The sequence below is a fragment of the Sparus aurata genome, chromosome 9 (assembly GCF_900880675.1).
Source record: "Sparus aurata chromosome 9, fSpaAur1.1, whole genome shotgun sequence".
In the NCBI taxonomy this organism is placed as follows: Eukaryota; Metazoa; Chordata; class Actinopteri; order Spariformes; family Sparidae; genus Sparus; species Sparus aurata.
The window spans coordinates 28,701,958-28,721,280 of NC_044195.1; the positions used below are offsets into that span (position 1 = coordinate 28,701,958).

The 19,323-nt window shown below is 44.7% G+C and overlaps 1 protein-coding gene across 6 annotated transcripts in view; it reads right to left on the reverse strand.

The window, feature by feature from the left end:
• hdac4 (histone deacetylase 4) overlaps positions 1-19,323 on the reverse strand; it is a 138,709-nt gene that overhangs the window by 30,669 nt on the left and 88,717 nt on the right. For 5 of the 6 annotated variants that reach the window (XM_030428139.1, XM_030428141.1, XM_030428137.1 and 2 more), the window contains 10 exons: positions 15,508-15,636; positions 14,251-14,357; positions 13,928-14,047; positions 13,322-13,535; positions 12,869-13,086; positions 8,316-8,591; positions 6,841-7,027; positions 6,257-6,390; positions 4,791-4,893; positions 3,052-3,098 (listed from right to left, as the gene is read on the reverse strand). In XM_030428139.1, the coding sequence (XP_030283999.1) occupies positions 3,052-3,098; positions 4,791-4,893; positions 6,257-6,390; positions 6,841-7,027; positions 8,316-8,591; positions 12,869-13,086; positions 13,322-13,535; positions 13,928-14,047; positions 14,251-14,357; positions 15,508-15,636 (1,535 nt within the window). The remainder of the gene's footprint in view (positions 1-3,051; positions 3,099-4,790; positions 4,894-6,256; positions 6,391-6,840; positions 7,028-8,315; positions 8,592-12,868; positions 13,087-13,321; positions 13,536-13,927; positions 14,048-14,250; positions 14,358-15,507; positions 15,637-19,323) is intronic. The other variant, XM_030428138.1, reaches the window with a different exon arrangement.

Below are 19,323 nucleotides of genomic sequence, written 5' to 3' on the forward strand. Positions count from 1 at the left end.
AGAGAGGAGACGCTGGCAGGGGAAAAGAAGAAAAGGAAGGTCTGTATGTCAATGTGTTTGAACTGTACACACATGTGCGGAGCGGACCGTGCCAGAGCGTTCTCAGAGCGAGGCTTTCTCATGTAAACCCGGGGCTCTTCTGCTTTGAATACGTCAATTTCAACCAGACGGACGGCCGGCCTTTTTCATGCACACCGACGACCCTTCAGTCAGTCAACTGTTCTGATATTAACCCCTCGCCATGCAGCCAGCCTCCCATCTGTCCTCCAGCTAACCGGTATGTAAAGCGACTCGACAGCTTTTTCATGCCAGCCGGCCCCGCTTTACTTTCCTCTCGTCTGCAGCGATCAAGGCTGGAGGAGGAGGACGCCATAATAACATCCACAGGGAAAGAAAAAGAGCTCTTTTTAAGCTGTGCCAAGAAAGACTTTGTCACGAAACGAAACTGTGGTACGTTAAAACTAAACAACTAAAAAAAAAAAAAAAAAAAAAAGGGTGTGAGGAGGTAAAGAGAGGAAGACGTTGTAGCAGCCGAGGCAGTGATTGAGCGGGCGAGCAAACGATGGGCCTAGTGAGTGAGTGGATGGGAAACTGAATCATATATACAAGTCAGGTTAATGAGCACAAACAGATGCCGTTCTAAAGCAGCATGTGGAGACTGAGTGGTTTATTATTTCCCATGTTGATGTTAGTTTCTTTGCCTCGAGCCAGGAGTGGGATACAAGCTAGTGAGGGAAAAAGTGAAAGGGAAGGGATGTGTGTATGTGTGTGTGTGTGTGTGTGTGTGTGTGTGTGTGTGTCGGAGGTAGAAAAAGAGCGGGAACGTGCTCGTATGACAGAATGATGGTTCTCCGCAGGCTGACAGCCTAATTTCAGCCCCCTTCCTCTTTAAAAGAGAGTGTGTGGGACGTGTATGTGTGTGTGTGTATGACAGGAAGACAACAATTTAGTCCCATTTGCCATTATAAAGAGCAGAACAGAGCAGCGCCGGGGCCCGGGCTCTTCTCGTTCCCACCACAGCGGCAACGGCAGCGATAACCCCCGAGGGGAAGAAGAGGGGGAGAGAGAGAGAGAGAGAGGGATAGAGGGAGAGAGAGGGTTTGCATGACATGTAAAAGAGTTGGAGGTGTACAGAGAGAGAGGAAAGGGCAGTGTAGGTGTAACGTGGGCGGCTGGGTTATGGAAAAATTGAGCTGCAACAACAATGAGATCTAACTGATCAAAACAAAATTAGAGGTGCAGGATGGAAGAATTCCCCACTTGTTGAAATCATACTCGCAACAAACAGGAAGTCACCAGAGTTACTGCTAACTGGAGCTGCTGTTAGCTCAGTTAGCTTGTGCAGCTAGCAGTCCGGGCTGGGAGCTCAGAGCACCGGGGAGGTGTTGGTGTTGACACCACTAGCACAAGAGCTGTGAACCCGGGCGGGCGGAGCTAGTTAGCATGTTAAACCTCACAACGCTACACGGGCCAAAACTGTGACTCCTCCACATTCTGTTGATACTTTTAGTGAAGTCGCAAAGAGAATGTTGTCTGGTTAGCTGGTTCCAGCTTCTTAAATGTGAGGATTTGCAGCGTTTATTTCTCAGTTATGACAGTAAATGAAGAGTCTTTGGGTTTTTGGACAGTTGGTTGGACAAAAGAAGCAATTTGAATGCGTCACTTTGGGCTCTGGGAAAATGTGATGGGCATTTGATGAGCAACAAGTAGAGCCTGAACAATACATTAATTGGTTTTCAGCTATTAAATGATTTACCAACTCTTCTGATGATCAACAAATTGGTTTGAGATATGTGAGGCAAGACATTTGAGGGTGTCGTCCTGGGCTTTGGGAAACACTGATCGACTTTTTTTTGCAAGTTCAAACCTTTAATCAACTAAAATACGGATCAATTAATGATTTATGTGTAACGTTTCAGAACTAGATCCCGGTTTTGCAAATAAATGTAGCTTTGACGGTAAGACAAACTGTGCAGGAACCAAACTGCACAAGAGTTACGAGCGAACTCACCCGCTCAACAACAAGTGTCGTAAATTCAAACCCCCCAGCTTTCTCCGACAGTTCTGTCAAATGTGATGTAAGGTTACGTGCTAACTACAAACAAATCTTGGCACGACATGACAATATTATGTCTGGCTGCATTGCTCAACTGAGCTAACTAGCTAACGGCAGCTGCAGTGGTTACCATAGAAACAAGTAAATCTATCCAAAATAAAGGGTTTCCAAAAAAAAAAAAAAAAAAAGTTACATAATGTTGTTTAATCAATGATTGAAATGCTAGTTAGTTGCAGCCCCATGAAAAAGACTACACACACACACAGACACACACACGCACACACACACAGGTGTGAGACGAGGCCATTCTAACATATCTATTTCAAAAAGACAGAACTTCCAACAACTGACCTTAGCACACAAACATCCCCAAACACACTGCTATGCACACAAACAAAAACATACCCCCCACCATTTCAATGCACACGCACATGCAAACACACAGTCAGACACACACACACACACACACACACACACACACAGCTCATATGCCGAAAACATCTGGTTATAATTACAAACACGGCGGAAAGGCAAGCAACAGCTTTTGTTGCCTCTGGTCCTTTAGGGGCGGTGTGTGTGTGTTTGTGTGTGTTTGTGTGTGCATGTGTGTGCGTGCGCCAGTGTGTTAGGATTGTGTGTGCGTGTGTTTGTTTGGTGGAACAAGAACAAATGGGACCATTATTTAGGCAGGGGGCAGAGGGAGAGTGGGCGAAGGGAAACAGTTATTATACTACCATCTGATGATGCTGAAACTATGCTCATTTGTTTGACGCAGCAGTGCCGGTCGGGTTATTGATTAGATTAACACGATGTTGTAAAAAAAAAAAAAAAAAAAAAAATACCCACAACAGTCTATTACAGCAATTTTCCACTGAATAAAGCAGCGTGACTAACACCGGCAATTTCCAAGTAATATCAGGCGCACAAATTACAAATACTTAATTATAGAGTGAATATTTGTAAAGTGACTTAAAAACTTGGCTTAACTTACTCACCCCTATGCCTCCACATGGTAACCTCACAAACATGGGGCTCACTGAACCTGAAACAGAAAGAGACGGAGGGTTAGAAAAGAGATACAGAGGGAAAGAAAGGTTACCGGGTGAAGAGGTAACTTTCCTGGACTCGCGGGCACAACCGGCTGCATGACCCCTGAAACTGAGCATTTGACTCTCTGACCTAATCTAAACAGCGAGAGTATACAGGGGCCAGCTTTAATTGGGCGAGGTGACAGGAAAGAAAGGATCTCATAACCCTGATAATCAAACGCTCTCCCCCTTCAGGAGGATTCAGGAGTTCAGAGCCAGAACGAGTTCTCTCTTGTTTGGTTTAAGCGAGTGGAAATGAATAAACTCGTTTTCTGACAGGCTAGAAAATAAACACACAGCCACGTGGTCTGGAAAATAGAATTCCCACTAAATGACAAAAAGCTTTATTTACATCTTGTTCTAAATAAACTGCAAACGATTAGTGGATTAATCAATTGAAAGAGAAAATGAGTTGCCCACTCTCATGAATCAATCGTTATGAATGGGTTCATCGTCTCACTGCGACGTCAAATGAAAGTAATCATTAGCTGCAGCCCTACACTCACACACACACACACACACACACACACACACACACACACACACACACACACACACACACACACACACTCGCACAAAACTCGATATGTCGAAGGGATCACACTTTTTACTTCAGCAGATGTTTAATCCAACAGACTTGCTCGCCTCGCAGTACATTTCTCAAGAAATGCTTCAAAGTAAAAAAGCAAAACTGCCAAGTTTCAAACTAATCTCAATCCAGTGTTGACAACAGGATTAGTGTAAAGTTTCATGAGTGCTACAGCAGACCTCAGACACTGGATGGGCAGAGCGTGGCACTCGCATCAGTGAAGGTGACGGGGTCCAAGTGTCACGCAGCCAAAATACATGTGCTCAACAGTGTCCGACAGATATTTAATATAGCGTCCATGAATACTTTAATCCCCGACTAGCTGCCATCTTTGCGGGTTAAGAACTTTCTTTCTCCATTTTCATTTCGTCATGTGTGCAAAAAACACCTGTAGGCCGGACCTTCCACAGGAGTATCTGGTAATTCTCCTGTGTGAGCAGTAATAAGACGGGGAATTTATGTCTCCACTGGAAGGAAAGCTAAGATGACCACTGGGGTTTGCCCCTTAGGTTCACACACACACACACACACACACACACACACACACACACACACACACACACACACACACTCGGCTACACCTGCACTTGAAGCCACAGAGGCTAAGTGACTAAGCAGCCTGTGCGACTTCTAGTTAACAAGCGTCCGCGGCTCCTCACCTTATCGTAACACCTCCAGGACTTTATTAGATTGGACCTTTTGTTATGACACGGTTTAAGCATTAACGCAGATTCCTTTAGCAGACGCTGCAGATTTCACATGAAGGACTTGCGTCTGTGATTTGTCTGATGCAGGAGGCGTGTATACGTGTACAGAGATGAAGTATGTGCAGCGTGATGTCTGTTTACAGCTGCACCTGTGCGCTAAATCTTTGGCCCGCTGCGCTCGTTAAACACTGCGAAACACCGAGGAGTTATTATTTATCTCGACGCTCGATCATTTCAGTTCTAAAGCATCCACATTTACGCAGAGAGATAAAGAGTACTGCCTAGAAATCGACACTGTGGCTGCTACATCTAGTTTGTCATAGGTTTTATAGTTTTCTCGTATGTCTTACAATCTAGTTTCTGCCGCAGCGGGTTGGTTCCGTACAGCAGGACGTGGGCTTCAGAGTGGACCGTCTGTAACTCCTCCAGTGAGGCCTTCCTGCCGCGGATGCACTGCTCACAGAGTCAGGACAGAAGAGAAGACAGAGATGGATGAGAGAGAGAGAGAGAGAGAGAGAGGGACAATTATGCACTAATCCGCTCTAGGTCCAGGATACAGTGAGGTGCTGCATCAAAGTAATCACATTGTGTGAAGTTAAGGGCACCCTGCCCTGTAGTGGTGAAGAGGGAGCGCATATAAGGAGGTCCACATTGGTGTCTGAATGTTTAAAGCAGGATTTAAGAGTACAGCTGGCTCATTTTAATCCCATCACCTCAAAACGTATCGTTTTTACTGCTGAGGCCAAGTGTGGAGCTGAAATGACCACACACTGCCCCCTTCTGGTCGTCATAACCACCTACGTCTCAGAGTCGAGGAGTGGCATGTTTTTCACCGTTAACCTTCAAATCTTTTTAACAAGCATCTTATAAAAAAAAAAAAAACAGAGAGAACTGTAACCATGAAAGTTACACGATGTGTTTGTTGGTTCAAACTAAAAACTTCTGAAAAGATTTTCACAAAAAAAAAAAAAAAAAAAAAGGCCTTGGCAGAGTAATGTGCTCAATGAAGAGCCATTCGAGTTTTTAGTTTTGGCCTTTCTCATGAATTTATTTATTCATTTTAATAATTCATTTATTTTTTAGGGCCAGAGCAGAGTAATGAATATCAGTATTCAAATACAAGATGTAAACATGCTGGTGCAGGAATATGCACATTTTCATGTTGCACATTGTGTACATATTTTTATCAAATTCTTATCATTATTATTTGTACTTTTGATAGATTTCTATTCTAACATTGTACCTGCGTTTTTTATAGTAAAAAGGCATTTGCAGTGGAAGGCAGAGGAATAATTTAATTGTACAGGGAAAATTGTTTCTTATATGTTGCATGTGACAGTAAAGACTTTGACATTTTTTGTCCAAGCAGGTAGCAAAAACATGAACATTACAAGTAACACTATACGGATACAGATATACAATGAACCAATAAAAAGCCAAAATAAATGCAACATTGTCCAGTTACCAGTGATCACATACTGGTTTGCCTTGAACCAATCAAACGCTGAAAAGTAAATAATAATGTATTTAGTTTGTTTAATTCTCTCCATCGTTGTGTTGCTGTGCATTCAGCCTATTATAACCATCATCCATGATTTTACAAGTAGATGGATCATCGAGGCGTACAGACTGTAATTTAGATGAAGGAGGACAGAATCAAACCAAAGCTTGGCAAATGTTTTATACTTGGCTCACTGGAGCTCCAGGACAAGACCATTCAAATCTATTAGGTTTTTTATCGTCTGTTTAACATGTATTGTATTCATGCAGCTCCATATCTTGTGCACACCTGCGGTCAGTGTAACTGTAGCCTCACCTCACAGTGCGCCCTGAGTCCTGTCTCCTGTAGTCTGGACCAGATGCTCTGGATGCGTCCAGCGTGCTCTGGATGACTGGTGGTGTTCCCACACATACACTGGTGCTTCTGCATCAAGGAGTCATACACCAGACCTGGAAAACACACAAACACAAACACACACAGAGGTTAGCGGTAATTACATATCTTTGAAAACAAGCGCAGGAACAGTTGCCATGACGGGATTCCTATAATCACTCCGCACGTCTTATGGAGCGATTATCTTTTACACCTGCTTCATCATAAACAAGAGGTCATGTGGAGAGGTTCCAGAGAGACGAGCTGCTCATGTGTCGTAAATTACAGCTGTAGTAGGTGAAATCATCAGGGAGCCCAAAATACCTAGCAACGGCCTTGTCCATTTACGCAGCCATTGTGTGGTGGCTCATTATGGCGTGTGGTTTCCTCTAACCTGCAATCAGCAGGATGAAAGTGTGTTTCTAGATTGCTGTTTGCAGCTCATCTTCATGACAGATGAGAGCATTTTTAGCTGCAGTGTGTAAGTGTATCTGTAGGACACGTGTTATTATAACTTTTCAACAAACCTGTAGTAAATCGAGGCTTGGCAGACGGCTCCTGTACCACCATGGGGAAGGAGGCGGAGGCCGGAGAGGACTGAGCCCTGGAGAGGGGCCGGTGTCCGGCGAAGCTGACCGATAACCCGGCTGCTTCCATGGAGGCTTGGTAGTTCCTCAGCTGGTGGATCCGCTGCTGCTCTAACAGCAGAGCCTGCTGCTCACAAACACACAGTGACATATTGGCTGTAATATCCTTCTCTTGCCAGAAGATGGCACCAGATTCTTGCAAAAGAAGGCTGAATTCAGAGCTAAATAATGTTTGACATAGTGACATACTGCTTCTCTGTCGCGTACAGTGAGTACATGAAAACACTACATAAATATCGAAGTAACTCAAGGAAATCGTTTGGATCTGATCGAATGGTTATTAACCTAGAGGTCTTTCAACCACTTTCGCCTGAGCCTTCAGTTGTAAAGACTGTGCTTAAAGCTGTCTTCCGACACAGATAATGGAAACTACTAATCTAAAACCATCTTATCCTTGACTTCACATAATGATCACTCTTTTCATGGGACTATAAAGGGAGCGGCTTTGAACATGAGACAAATAATTATACACCTGATTCCTCACAAAACAGCAGGGAAGGTGAAACATTAATTTTGGAGACATGTTCTATTTAAAGAGTCTCATGTAAGTGCCTGGAAACGCGGCGACTGGAAATATGAGGTTGATCTTTCCACCCGACAAAGAGTCTCACCAAGTGATCCTGTCGTTCAATTGAGATGGGCGTGTCTGCTTACACTATGGACGCCATGGCGACAGTGAGAGGAGTGCCTGATTGAATTTGGCTGAGCGGACGTCAGGGATGGGCCAGACAGCCGAGGACACGGCGTCCTGAGTGTGTATGGGTGTGCGTGTGTCCGTGTGTGTGTGTGTGTGAGTTATGTAGTGATAGTTAATGTAGAAAACTGGAGACTGTGTGCAATCAAGGTTTTTTTTTTTTTTTTCTTTGTGTGTGTGTGGGTGGACAGTGCGTATTTTGAAAGCATGAGAATTTGATTGTCCATATGGAGTCATGTTCGAGGAGGCACACAGGCCCCTAAGCCATTCACAGAAAACACTCCACTCTCCTGCATCGGTAGAACATGTGTACTGTTCGGTTTTGCGTGACCGGAATAAAAAAAAAAAACATTTTAAATATAGCTTAAAATATGCGGGAGAGTGGGCTGAACAGTGTAATGTTTCTGTCAGTCACTGCTGGCTCCATCTGTCACTGCTGTTAGATAATTCTCATCCATTTCCCTTAAAACCAGTGAAACGACTCCTCCATAGTATTAATGTATAGTTGCTTTAACCCTGAACTTATACATGAGATAATGTTAGTCGGATGGGAATTGAATCTGGCTATTTCTCATTTTTACTCTTAATTTCACACCCTGCTGGTCTCCAATTTTCCTTTATTCCTGCTCACTGTCCCTCCTCCTTCTCCTTGCTTCCTCACCTGCCGGAATAGGAAGTCCTTCTCTACCTGTCTCTCCCTCAGCTCCCTCTCCTCCTGCTGCTCCTGGGGGTCTGGGGGCTCCTGCTTGATGACCAGCCCTCGCAGAGGCCCCGTCTCCTGCACGGACGTGGTGGAGGACGACGAGGATGAGGAGGAGAGACCCTGGTGCTCCCTGAGTTCCTCTTCCGTTTCCTCCGGGTGACTCTGGTGCTGTCTGGCCGGCCCTGAGGTGCTGGAGCCGGCAGCCGAGACTTGATCGCTGGGCTTGGACATGATCTAGGTGATGAAAAAGAGACGCTCAGGTGAGACGCGAAAGAAGTGACAAAATCACGGAACACTCTTAGAGCAAGAAAATGGTATGGGATCTAGGGCTAATGGCCATTATTCTACCTTGCTTTTCTGTATAAAAAGGTAGACAGAAGACAGAATGACGGTCACTGTTGATCTACCTCTAAGCCCCCAGTGCCGAATCAACGTCAGTATAAAGAGTGAGATGGAAAGAATACAAGAAGAGTTCTGTGCTTGTAACCTCAAGGCTCAAAATTATCAACGTCAAGTATTCTAAATGAAAAAGACTTCAGCTGACAGCCAACCGTGCCTGTGTAAGAGGAAATACCACTCCGTACCACCAGGTGGCAGTAGTCTGTTACAGCCGTTCCAAAAGGGAAACCGAAAGACTTTTTATTGACGCAAACATTCACAGTCGCTTTAGAGAGAGATTGCATCTGATAAAAGGCTGCAAACGACACTGCCGAGGAGGTGAGGGTGAAAATTAAGTAAGAAATCTTGCTCGCTGACAGTTCCACTTGCTTAATCGGCGGAAAAGCTGCCGACATGGGCTGATTAGTACTGACGGTGTGGGACGCACCACCGCAATTAGGGCAGCAGATGCTTGCCAACAAACCTGACATTGGCTCACGGTCAAATGTTGGCCTGGTGAGCTCGGGTCATGTCTCACATGATTTCGGAAAAAACCTCCATGTTATCTAAAACCACAAACTTATTGTGCCTGTTTTGACCGATGGAAAAATACGTAATGAAGGATCTTGTATGATCACTTTGTAAAAAGTGCTTAAGAGAACATCAGGGACGACTATGCATAAAGTGCTACTTCAGCAAGTAGTGATCAGTGTTTTTCATTCTAAAAATAAAGTTAAAGACCTCAAGTTTAACCAAACAAGAGCTCGCATCAGCGGAGTACTTTTTGTACACAGCGATAAAACTGTACTCTGAACTCTGAACACTGAATTAGGTTATTCATTTATTTCAAAAACTTCCTCAAAAGGACCTCGCATGACTTTATTTGAAGAGAGGAGAAAACCGAGCAGAGGACACGAGGGAGAAAGAGAGGAAGAGTTGTAGAGGGAATCTTGTTGTGGCAGCTGTCCCTGTCGACAAAGACCTCAACCTTGATGTGTAGGTCATGATTGGAGTGGACCACTGTGCATGGAACACACACACACACACACACACACACACACACACACACAGACACACACACACAGACACACACACACACACAGACACACACACACAACACACACACACACACACGTAGCTGGCATATTGCCCAGGGAACAGTCCATTGACGTCAGAGCGCAGGCTCTTGCCTCATCCCAGTCCCTCTTCTCCAAACAAACTCAAAACACTCATTCACTCCTGCTCTCTTCCTTTCACTCTTGTTGTTCCCTTTCTCTCCTTCCAGCCCTCCTGTTCAACACAGGAAATAGTTGCTGGGATGTGAACCATAAGGGGGACGGACGCGACATAAAGCCCGTTGAGTCGGCTGGAGGGCAGGCGCGGCGGGAGGTGGAGGAGGGGAGGCTGTTGTGTACGCAAACACTTGACACTGGTTGACTCTCGTCACTATCTATCTGTGTCTCTCACACACTTCCACAACAATATCATGTAACTGAATTGCCGAAGCTGTCGGAGGTAATTAACGATAGGCGACAGACTCGGGTTGGAAGTGTTTCAAGATTCTTTCAGTCCCTTCGTCGCTGCCAACATGTCCGACTGTTGGAGAGTACTTTTAAGTTAGCAGGAAGAGCCTCTTTTCACTGACATGACCAAAAAATGTGAGCGAGTAGAGAATCGGAGGGCTGCGGTCGATTCATGTCTCACAGAGTGGTGGGTGTCTGATTGTTAACACGCCAAACCACAAGAAGTTATACATAAGAGTAAATATTAAGTTTAATGGTAGCCATGATAATCCTCGTCTCTGTAATAAAAACACGGTATTAAAATCATTCAGCAGAGACTTGCTGCTATACGTCCTGGCGTTAAAATAAAAGTGTATCCTCTTGCAGAACCTCACTTTATTATGCAGCAATAAATGGTATTTCTTGGGGGCACTTCAACATATTGCAGGCTGCTGTGTTGTTTCGAGAAAAAAAGTAAAGAAGAGGAAGAAAAGACGAAACAAAGTAAAGGCTGGCGGGGGACGTGTCATTTATTTATATTACATTTTGTAAGAATGTGACTCCTGGGCGTAATTCAGATGACTGTACACCAGCCGTATGTCAGCGAGCTGCGGGGAGAGACGAGTGTTTGAGAAGGCTGCGTTCAGGTGTCTCGAGCTGCAACTGTCAGAACCTGTTCTGCAGCTTTTGCTTATTTTACTGGAAGTGCGCCTTTAAATATAAAACATTATTACACAACTCGCTCACTGAAAGTTATCTTTACTTAATCACCGATCTCGGCTTTTGATAAAGCAATAAATAGGTTTGGACTTCACTGCCAAATGTGTCTGAGAGGGTGTAACACCTGCGGATCCTTTAAACCTTCCAGCACAGATCTGTTAAACTAATCCTCCACATACCAGGCGTGTGTCACTTTCACTTATTTATATTCTTTATCGTCGGCGATGTTGTGAAGTAATTTGCCGCAACACGTCTGTCATTGATCGTAATTGTTGTGGCTGTATTTGTTTGACAGTTGCCATAGACACAAAAAGACTTTACGAAAGCATAATGAAGCATAAAATAAAAACGAACTGACTAAAACAACACAACACAACACAAGTGGGTTCCTTACGTACTCCAGATGGCCTCATAACTAAAAGGTTAGTTTGAAAAAATTGCAATATCAATATATCGGCTGATTCAATCAGTGTTTTGGCAGCGATCCGTCAGATATGAGACAGAGGCCGGATATTTTGTAGTTAAACAATAAACTACATTGTCAAAAATGACATCAGCGAACTGAAACAGTAAACCTACTCAACAATCTAATAATAATAAATGACCCGAAGCATTTCTTTCTGTATTGTAACTGGATTATCTGTGGTAGGCCAATACCGGCCAAACCATAAAGGGAAGTGCTTCCTCTTCCTGTCTGTGAACACATCTTCGGTCGGTGTGATATTGGCCTTGCTGTCACGGTCTGCTCCGCGGGGACTGTGGACTGTATCTTCTTTTTTTTTATGGAAATTCAAAAGCGGACAGGAAGCGAACATCACTTGCTCGGAGATCAATAGTAGCTGCAGCTCTGTTGCTGTGCACTGATGTATAAACTGTTATCCAACTGGAATGCCTGCTGTAAACGTCTTCATTATCATGGATCTACAGTGAGTGGTCTGTGATTTAATGCACTGAATTAGGGAAGGAATCCTGTTTCACACATGCACAATCATTTCATAGTAGAAGCGCGGAACATGCCCACAATAATTACAGGGTGGCCTTTTTTGGATTTTGCAAATCTTCCTCTGTGATTAAAACGAGTTCAGCGTATTTGTTTCTTAAGTGGCTCGAACACGGTTTTCATTCCTTTTTTTTTTTTAAAAGCGATGCACACTCATTAGTCATAATTCTTATTCTGAGTTGCATTGAAAAGAGCATTAACGCAAATGAATGCAACATTTTTTTTTTTTTAAAACCTAAGCTTGACTTAATTAGCTGGAGTCACAGCAGCGGAGGGAAGGGAGTCACCAACGGCCCAACAGCACGAGATAATGGGGCTTAATCCTGCAGGAATTTCAGCACATGCACACTGGTGGCTGCACACACAAACACTAACAACCATCTCCTTCTCTACAGTGACCTAATAATGCTGCAAATCCCCTCATCACCTTGAGCGCACACACACACACACACACACACACACACACACACCAACACACACTTTCACACACACCCACAATGATGCAGTGAGTCACGCTTCCTGCACGACCATATTTGGAGGCAGCTTCCTCCGGAGCGCAGTTGCCAGGGTGACGGGGAGAAGTAGGGATACGCGAACACAGACAAGAAAGACTTGCTGGAAGACTTGCTGATTGCGGGCTGATTCATCCTCCTCTTGAAGCGGAGACAGGACTCACAGACAACATGACATCTACATCATGTAGATGGACAAACACTCCTACACACACACACAAACACACACACCGTCAACCACAAGCCCCCCACACACACACACACACACACACACTCCTAACTTCACTTATGCCCATACTATACATATAGCAGGCTGCTCCGTCACAGCTGTTAAAATGTTGCCTTAGAGACCAACACACACACACACAAACACACACACAGACACACTCACACACACACCTTGTTGATGATGTGCTGCTGCTGCTGCTGTTGGAACTGTTGTTTGTGTTTCTCCAGGAACTGCTGGTGCTGCTGCTGGACCACCAGCTGCTGCAGGGCCTGGGCCTGGCCACACTGCTGCTGGGGCAGAGGGGCGGACTGGGTTCTTCCCAGGGGACGGTGGCCCCGCACAAGTTTGGAGACGGAGGGCGATGGCAGCGGGAGGCCACCCAGACCGACTGCGGAAAAACACAAAGACGTCACAGGAGAATCATTAGCATTTTTTAAAGCATGGATTGAGCCACGTAATGTCGTTGTTTTCAGCTGTTTGATTAATTCAGAAAACCAGTCACCATCAAGAACAAGAAGAAGAAGACAAAGGCAAAAAAAGGAAAAAGATGAAGAAGATAAAGATGAAGACGAAGAAATGAGCTGCTGACAAGTAAACAAAGTAAAGGTTGCAGTGATACCGACCTATTGGATTGTGGCCCTGCTCCAGCAGCACCATGTGTTGGAGGAGGGGGTTGTGACCAGCCGTGCCCCCTCCAGCCCCCTCCCTGTCCAGAGCTGAAGATGCCAAGTAGGAGGGCAGGTGGGCAGCGGGCAGGAATGGAGAGGTCAGAGGAATGCCCTGCTGCAACGCGGGCAACGCCAGGCGACTGTCACCATCTTGGTGTCCAGATACCACCTACAAAGAGCGCGAGAGAGAGCGATTGAGATACAAGGACGGAGAAGGAAAGAGGCAGGGAGGCAGATGGAGGGAGACAAAGAAAGGTCGAATGAGACAGTGTGGTAGTGAGGTGGAGGAAAACCAGAGAGAGAGAGACGGACATGTTTATTTTATTTATTTTATATCAACACGTGGACTAGCTTGAAATATAACAGCTCAGTGGTTGTTGATTTTAACGAACTCTGCTGGAAACCCAACAGCGCAGAGAACGCCGTCATTTCGCTTCCATGTTAACCACCACCATCAATTAGGTACGTTTTTAAGTGCATGTTTGGCAAACTAAGTATTCTTTGGTGTAATTAGTCACGCTGTGTTGTGTCATTATAATATTGCCCGTTGACTGTACTCACAGAGCTAGCGGGGCCTGTGGCTGGCAGTCCCAGGGTGATGTTGGGCAGAGACGGAGAGGTGTAGAGAGAGAGCTGGCTGACCGAACCGTCCCTGGCAGCCAACCTCTGAAGCAAGGAGGCCTGAACACACACACAAACACACAACATTAGAGAAAACACAGAGTACAGTGCTTTACCTTCCCTCTATGTGCCCTCCATCTTCATAGATCGCTATTGCCAATTTCCTCCTGGAGACCTCTTGTCACCTTTACTCCCTCACACACACACACACGTACATATATCCAGTCACACACATGCAGACGCTGGCGGCCATGTTGGTTTACCTCTGCCGGGCTGCTGGACATGGTGACCCCGTTCTCACTGGGGATGTTACTGGAGCTGTTGTTGGGGGAGCTGGGACCTGAGCCTGGTGCGCTGTTGCATGCAGACTCTAGAACACACACGGCACAGATGTTAGCCTTTTCTGACATGCTGAACCGGGCCAATTTCTGGGAGGAAATATGTCTCCATTATTCCTTGACCTTGCTTTACAGCCCTTCTAGGACATATTCATGCCGTAGTATTGACTCATATTTGATTTTTAACACTTAGAACCTCGCAAAAATGATATGATGCGGACTGCACGTAGCTACCAGAAGCTCTCTACCAGGAAACTCCATAAATCAACGAGGTACTAAATCTTGCCTCAGTCATTCTTCGAGTTCTTGTTCATTAAAAAGCTGCTGGTGGTTAGTTTAGGAACAAGTAGAGCTATCGGTGCAGATTTTCTCAAGGCAGAGCAGCCCAAGGGCAGCACAGAGAAAACCGGCAAATACTTCTTACATAAAACATGACCCTGTTTCACACAAATCACACTGAATGAAGTTGTGTTTTGTAAAAGTTATAAAGTTGTGCTTTTGTACAATAATCGCTGAGGTACGGCCCCTAGCAACACTCTCCTCTGGTGACGTTCTTCTTTTTACAGCGACGTCCGCGACAGCGTCATAAAATAAAGACAGCCTTTATGCAGCAGTGCAGGATGAGTCATCAACGATTTTAATGATTTCCTAGGAGGTTATAAACTCTTAAATACCATTAAAAATACCTTCAAGATGGCTTTTCTTTCCCATTGTTGGGCCTGACACTGCCGTGTTCAGGTGAGAAATTGAGCAAGACGTGTGTGAACTTCATGGGAACTTAAAACACCCATCATTTCCGATGAAAATCTACCTACGTGACCGAGGCGGAAATGCAACAGGAAAAGTTTCGTCGTGTCATGTTCGCCGACCTCTTTCCTCGCTCTGCTTCTCTCCCAGAAGTCAAAGCAACAGGAGGCCAAATGAAACTAACTCTGACCTTGAATACAATTATGGAATACTCTGGATTTTGAAAAGTGTTGCAAACATTTGGGATAATGTAAGAACAAAACAAACTCAGCAAAATATACAAGTAAGGTCTAGTTGTTTTTAGACATTTCAGTGCAGATATGTAACATATCGTATTATATACATGTCTATCAAACAACTGGTTAAATCAGATTCTATACATCTTTATTATGACATGAACTCAAACAGAAGATAACCAGCGACAGCAGCGCTCACCTGCCACGTCAAGGGAACGCTTCTTGGCAGTACTGATGGGACCGTCTTTCCTCCGGAGCAGAGGGCTGCTGCGGCGCTCTGTCACCTTCTGCTTTAGCCGGGAGCGAAGCTTCAGGTTGGGCTCAGAGGCTGACAAGACACAGAGAAGAGCAGGGACATGAATGGCAGTAAGAAAAAAAAAACTCATATGTAACCAAAATCTTCCTTCACATTTGATGAAAATGAAAAGAAGATGAGTTTTTGTCATCGAACGTGGCTTATTCCATCCTATTTCCCAACGAAGTGGATAGAGCTGAGCCACAGCAGGGTTAAGTATTTGAATTCCAACTGGGCCACTCAATCTAAAAATATTAATGTGTCACACCCCAAATTAGCCCCATAAATGTGAAAATGACAGATTCTCTCTAAACGGTCGCTACTGGCACTCAGCTTTGCGGTAGATGGCAGGGCCGCACAAGTGGGAGCTTGTTCACGGGCATGTAGTGTGGCTAATGAGCTCGTCCCTATAGGCTAAACTGTATGTGTTGGCCGGCAGATTCGGGAGCTGAGGTTAGCCATCGCCGTGTGACAGTGGGAAGCGCTGCAACAAGAGGGGGAGCAGCCAACTGGCAGCTTTCTTGACCCCACGCTTAATGATGCTGCCTCCACGCTCTGCTAATGAACACTGCTTGTGTCCGGGCACTTTAAATTACTACAAACTGAGAGTGTGTGTCGTCATGTTTGTTTGTATGGGTATGTGCGTGCCTGGTTTTATATTTCTCGGCGCTCTGCAAACAGATGCTCATGTGGCGGATTTGCCGCGGAGCTGAACTGGCGAGCTCTCCGCGAGGCCGGGCAGGAGAAGAGGCCGGCATTCAGCGAATTCTGGGAATCCTGTCGGGGTCATGGATAGGACCCGGGCCCTTTTTTTTTTTGGCCGATCTTGCTTTGGTGTCTCGCTACCAGACCACCCCAGACACGGGCAGCTTTATTCCCTCCTCCACTGGCTTCCTTCCGTTCAATTAGTTGAAACTGGACGGCTGACCAACGGATGACCCTATGCTGGTCCCACGAACTTGCGTCAAACAGACCACGCTACGTTCATTAGCCTCAGAGAAGAAGCAGGGACCTTTTGGTACAGCCAAGTGGAAGCAATGGATTCTTCTTTGTGTACTGACAATTTATTGTTACAAGGCTCATTCACAGTCGTTACAAAACCTTTTGGCCGTTGCTTCCCGTAGCCTTGAATGCTAATCAAGGTAGGCTGAAGCTACACAAAGTTTTTAATGTACTTCAAAGACACGCGAGCACTCAACACGCCTCCTGGTCAGCGGAGCTGAGCTGACCTATTGTGAATCTATAACGTCTGAGTACTTTTTCAAATGCACTTTCAATTTTAAGGGGAACACGCTGCTGAACTTGTGAAACTCAATTATTTAAAAAAGAGATTCTTCTAAGTGGAGGGCACTCTTCCAGAGTCTTTGTTAAGAGGGATGGGATGGGTCAGGATCAGATGCTGCGCATTAGCTGAGCTGGAGGAGACAGCAGGAGAGATTAGAAGAGAAGGAGTACACAAGTACAATTTTAGTTTATTGCTCATGGAACTGTAGTGGTTTGACATCTTGACTTTACCACAATTATTACAATTATATATATATATATATATACACACACACACGTAATTGTAATTGAAAATCAGGTTTCCTCCATTTTACTACTTAATTAATGCGCGCACTTAACAAGATTGTTGACATTTGCTGATGAAGATTGCACTCGAGCATTTAACATGATTTTTAAGCCCGTTTGATTCTTACTTTGAACTTTGAACATCTCTAAATGGCAACCTGAACATTTTTGTTAATGACGAGGAGAGCAAACAAAACAAGGCGCTGAGAATTTAGTTCAAATTAGACAACACCAAGAACGACTACTATAACAACAATAACTCTAAAGATCCGTAAAGATCGTTCTTTTCTCTGAAATGTCCCCCAAAAAAGGGATCGCCCTGTGATTTCAGGTGTATTTTGATTGGCTGTCAGTGTTTCTATTGTTCATCGATTTGCTCTGAATTGTTTCCGTCACTTTCCATAGTTATTGTTTACTATCTATAGTTATTGTTTATCGTTCTCGGTGTGGACAGACTAGCGATAATATGACTCGAGTATCTCTCGCTATGAAAGTGCTGAATCATAAACAAACATGTTGACATGTCCCTTATTGTTATGTTTTACAAATCCCCAGGGCATATTATTAATTTCCACTGTGAAGATTTACTGACAGTGGGCTGCAGAGGTGACCGAAGAGGAGACACAAGGCCCGCAAAGATGGAGGGGGGGGGGTGGTCAAGGTTGTGTCTGTTTGTCCCGAGTCATTAAGAAATGGACGGATAACAAAAGAGGAGTGCAGAGAGACAGAGAGAGAGAGAGAGAGAGAGAGAGGGAGTCTAGATAGAAGGTGAGAGGGAGGTTAGGAGGACGGTGAAGGAGAAAGAGAAGGAGGGAGAAGTGTGTTAGCTGGGCACTGGTCGCCACGGGGGTGTTCACCTCAGGACACAGTGACTTTGAAGGGTGTTAATGCCGACTGGGCAAAAGCTCACCAGCGTGCACACGTGCGAACACACTCGCTGCAGAGGGCCCAGACTGGCTTTACTGCTGAGGCTGGCATTTTTTACCGAAGCCCTTTCTCCCTCCTTCACCTCCATCCATCCATCCATCCATCCATCCATCCATCCGTCTCCTGCTCTATCTCTCCCTTCCCTTTTAAATCCCCCTCTTCTTTCTTTCCGCTTGCATAACTTCCTCTCCTCTTCATTGCTGAGCCTCTCTCCCTATTAATTTTTTCTTTTTGCAGAAACCATGTATTTCAGGCTGAAAATGTGTCCGTCTAAGTGGGTCTCGCCTCTGCTCGTTGCCTCGTCTTACGCAACGCCGCATCGAGACCAAAAAAAACTTTCAAATGCATCCACTCTCACACTTTAAGATAGCCGTTACAAAACCCGCGGACGTCCCCGTGCATACCCATCTGATGACATATCAATACCAGATTAAACGTCCTCTATAAGTGGTGCTTAATATTTCAATAGGGAGTGGAGGAGGAAACTGGTTCTCTGATACAAAACATATTGATCAGCTTCTCATCTGTTTTGACAGATGGGAGTCCCGAGTTGTCATGCCGGGGGAAGCCGGGGCAGACAGGGAGGGAGATTCATGGAAATCAATAGAGTAGTTTGCTGAAACTCATCAGTGCAGCTTCCCAGAAAAATCATATGTTGACGATACATTAGATAGATAGGTTCGAAGGACATGTAGACAGACGGACAGAATTGTTGTGTTGTGAATTAAAGCATTCATTATGGCAATTTCCAAAAGGAAGCTATCAAATTGAAAATGAAAATATAGTATAATCATCTTCGCTCGGGGGGAAAATGACCTGGAGGTGATTATTTATTATTTATTCTAGTAAACAGGGATACATTATGAAGCAAGGTTGTCAAAAGAATCAATACTTTAGTACTTTTTCGACGCCGGGTGTTTAAACGACACAATATCTGCATTCAATAGTCGAGCTGCAATGATTCGTTTTCAACTATTAACTGAATCTATTGCTGGCTTCATTTGTTTTGTGAAGTAAAAATCATTGGACTTACTTTTTCTGTTTCTTTACTCCTCTCTGACAGCAAACTGAATATCTTTTTTTGGGAAAACAAAAAAATCTAAACAAATCTGTATTTGTCACCATTTTTCACTTTACAGACCAAAACAACTACTTGATTAATCATGAAGATAATCAACAGATGAATTCAATAATTGTTAGCAGCCCTATTTGTAGGTGTAGAAA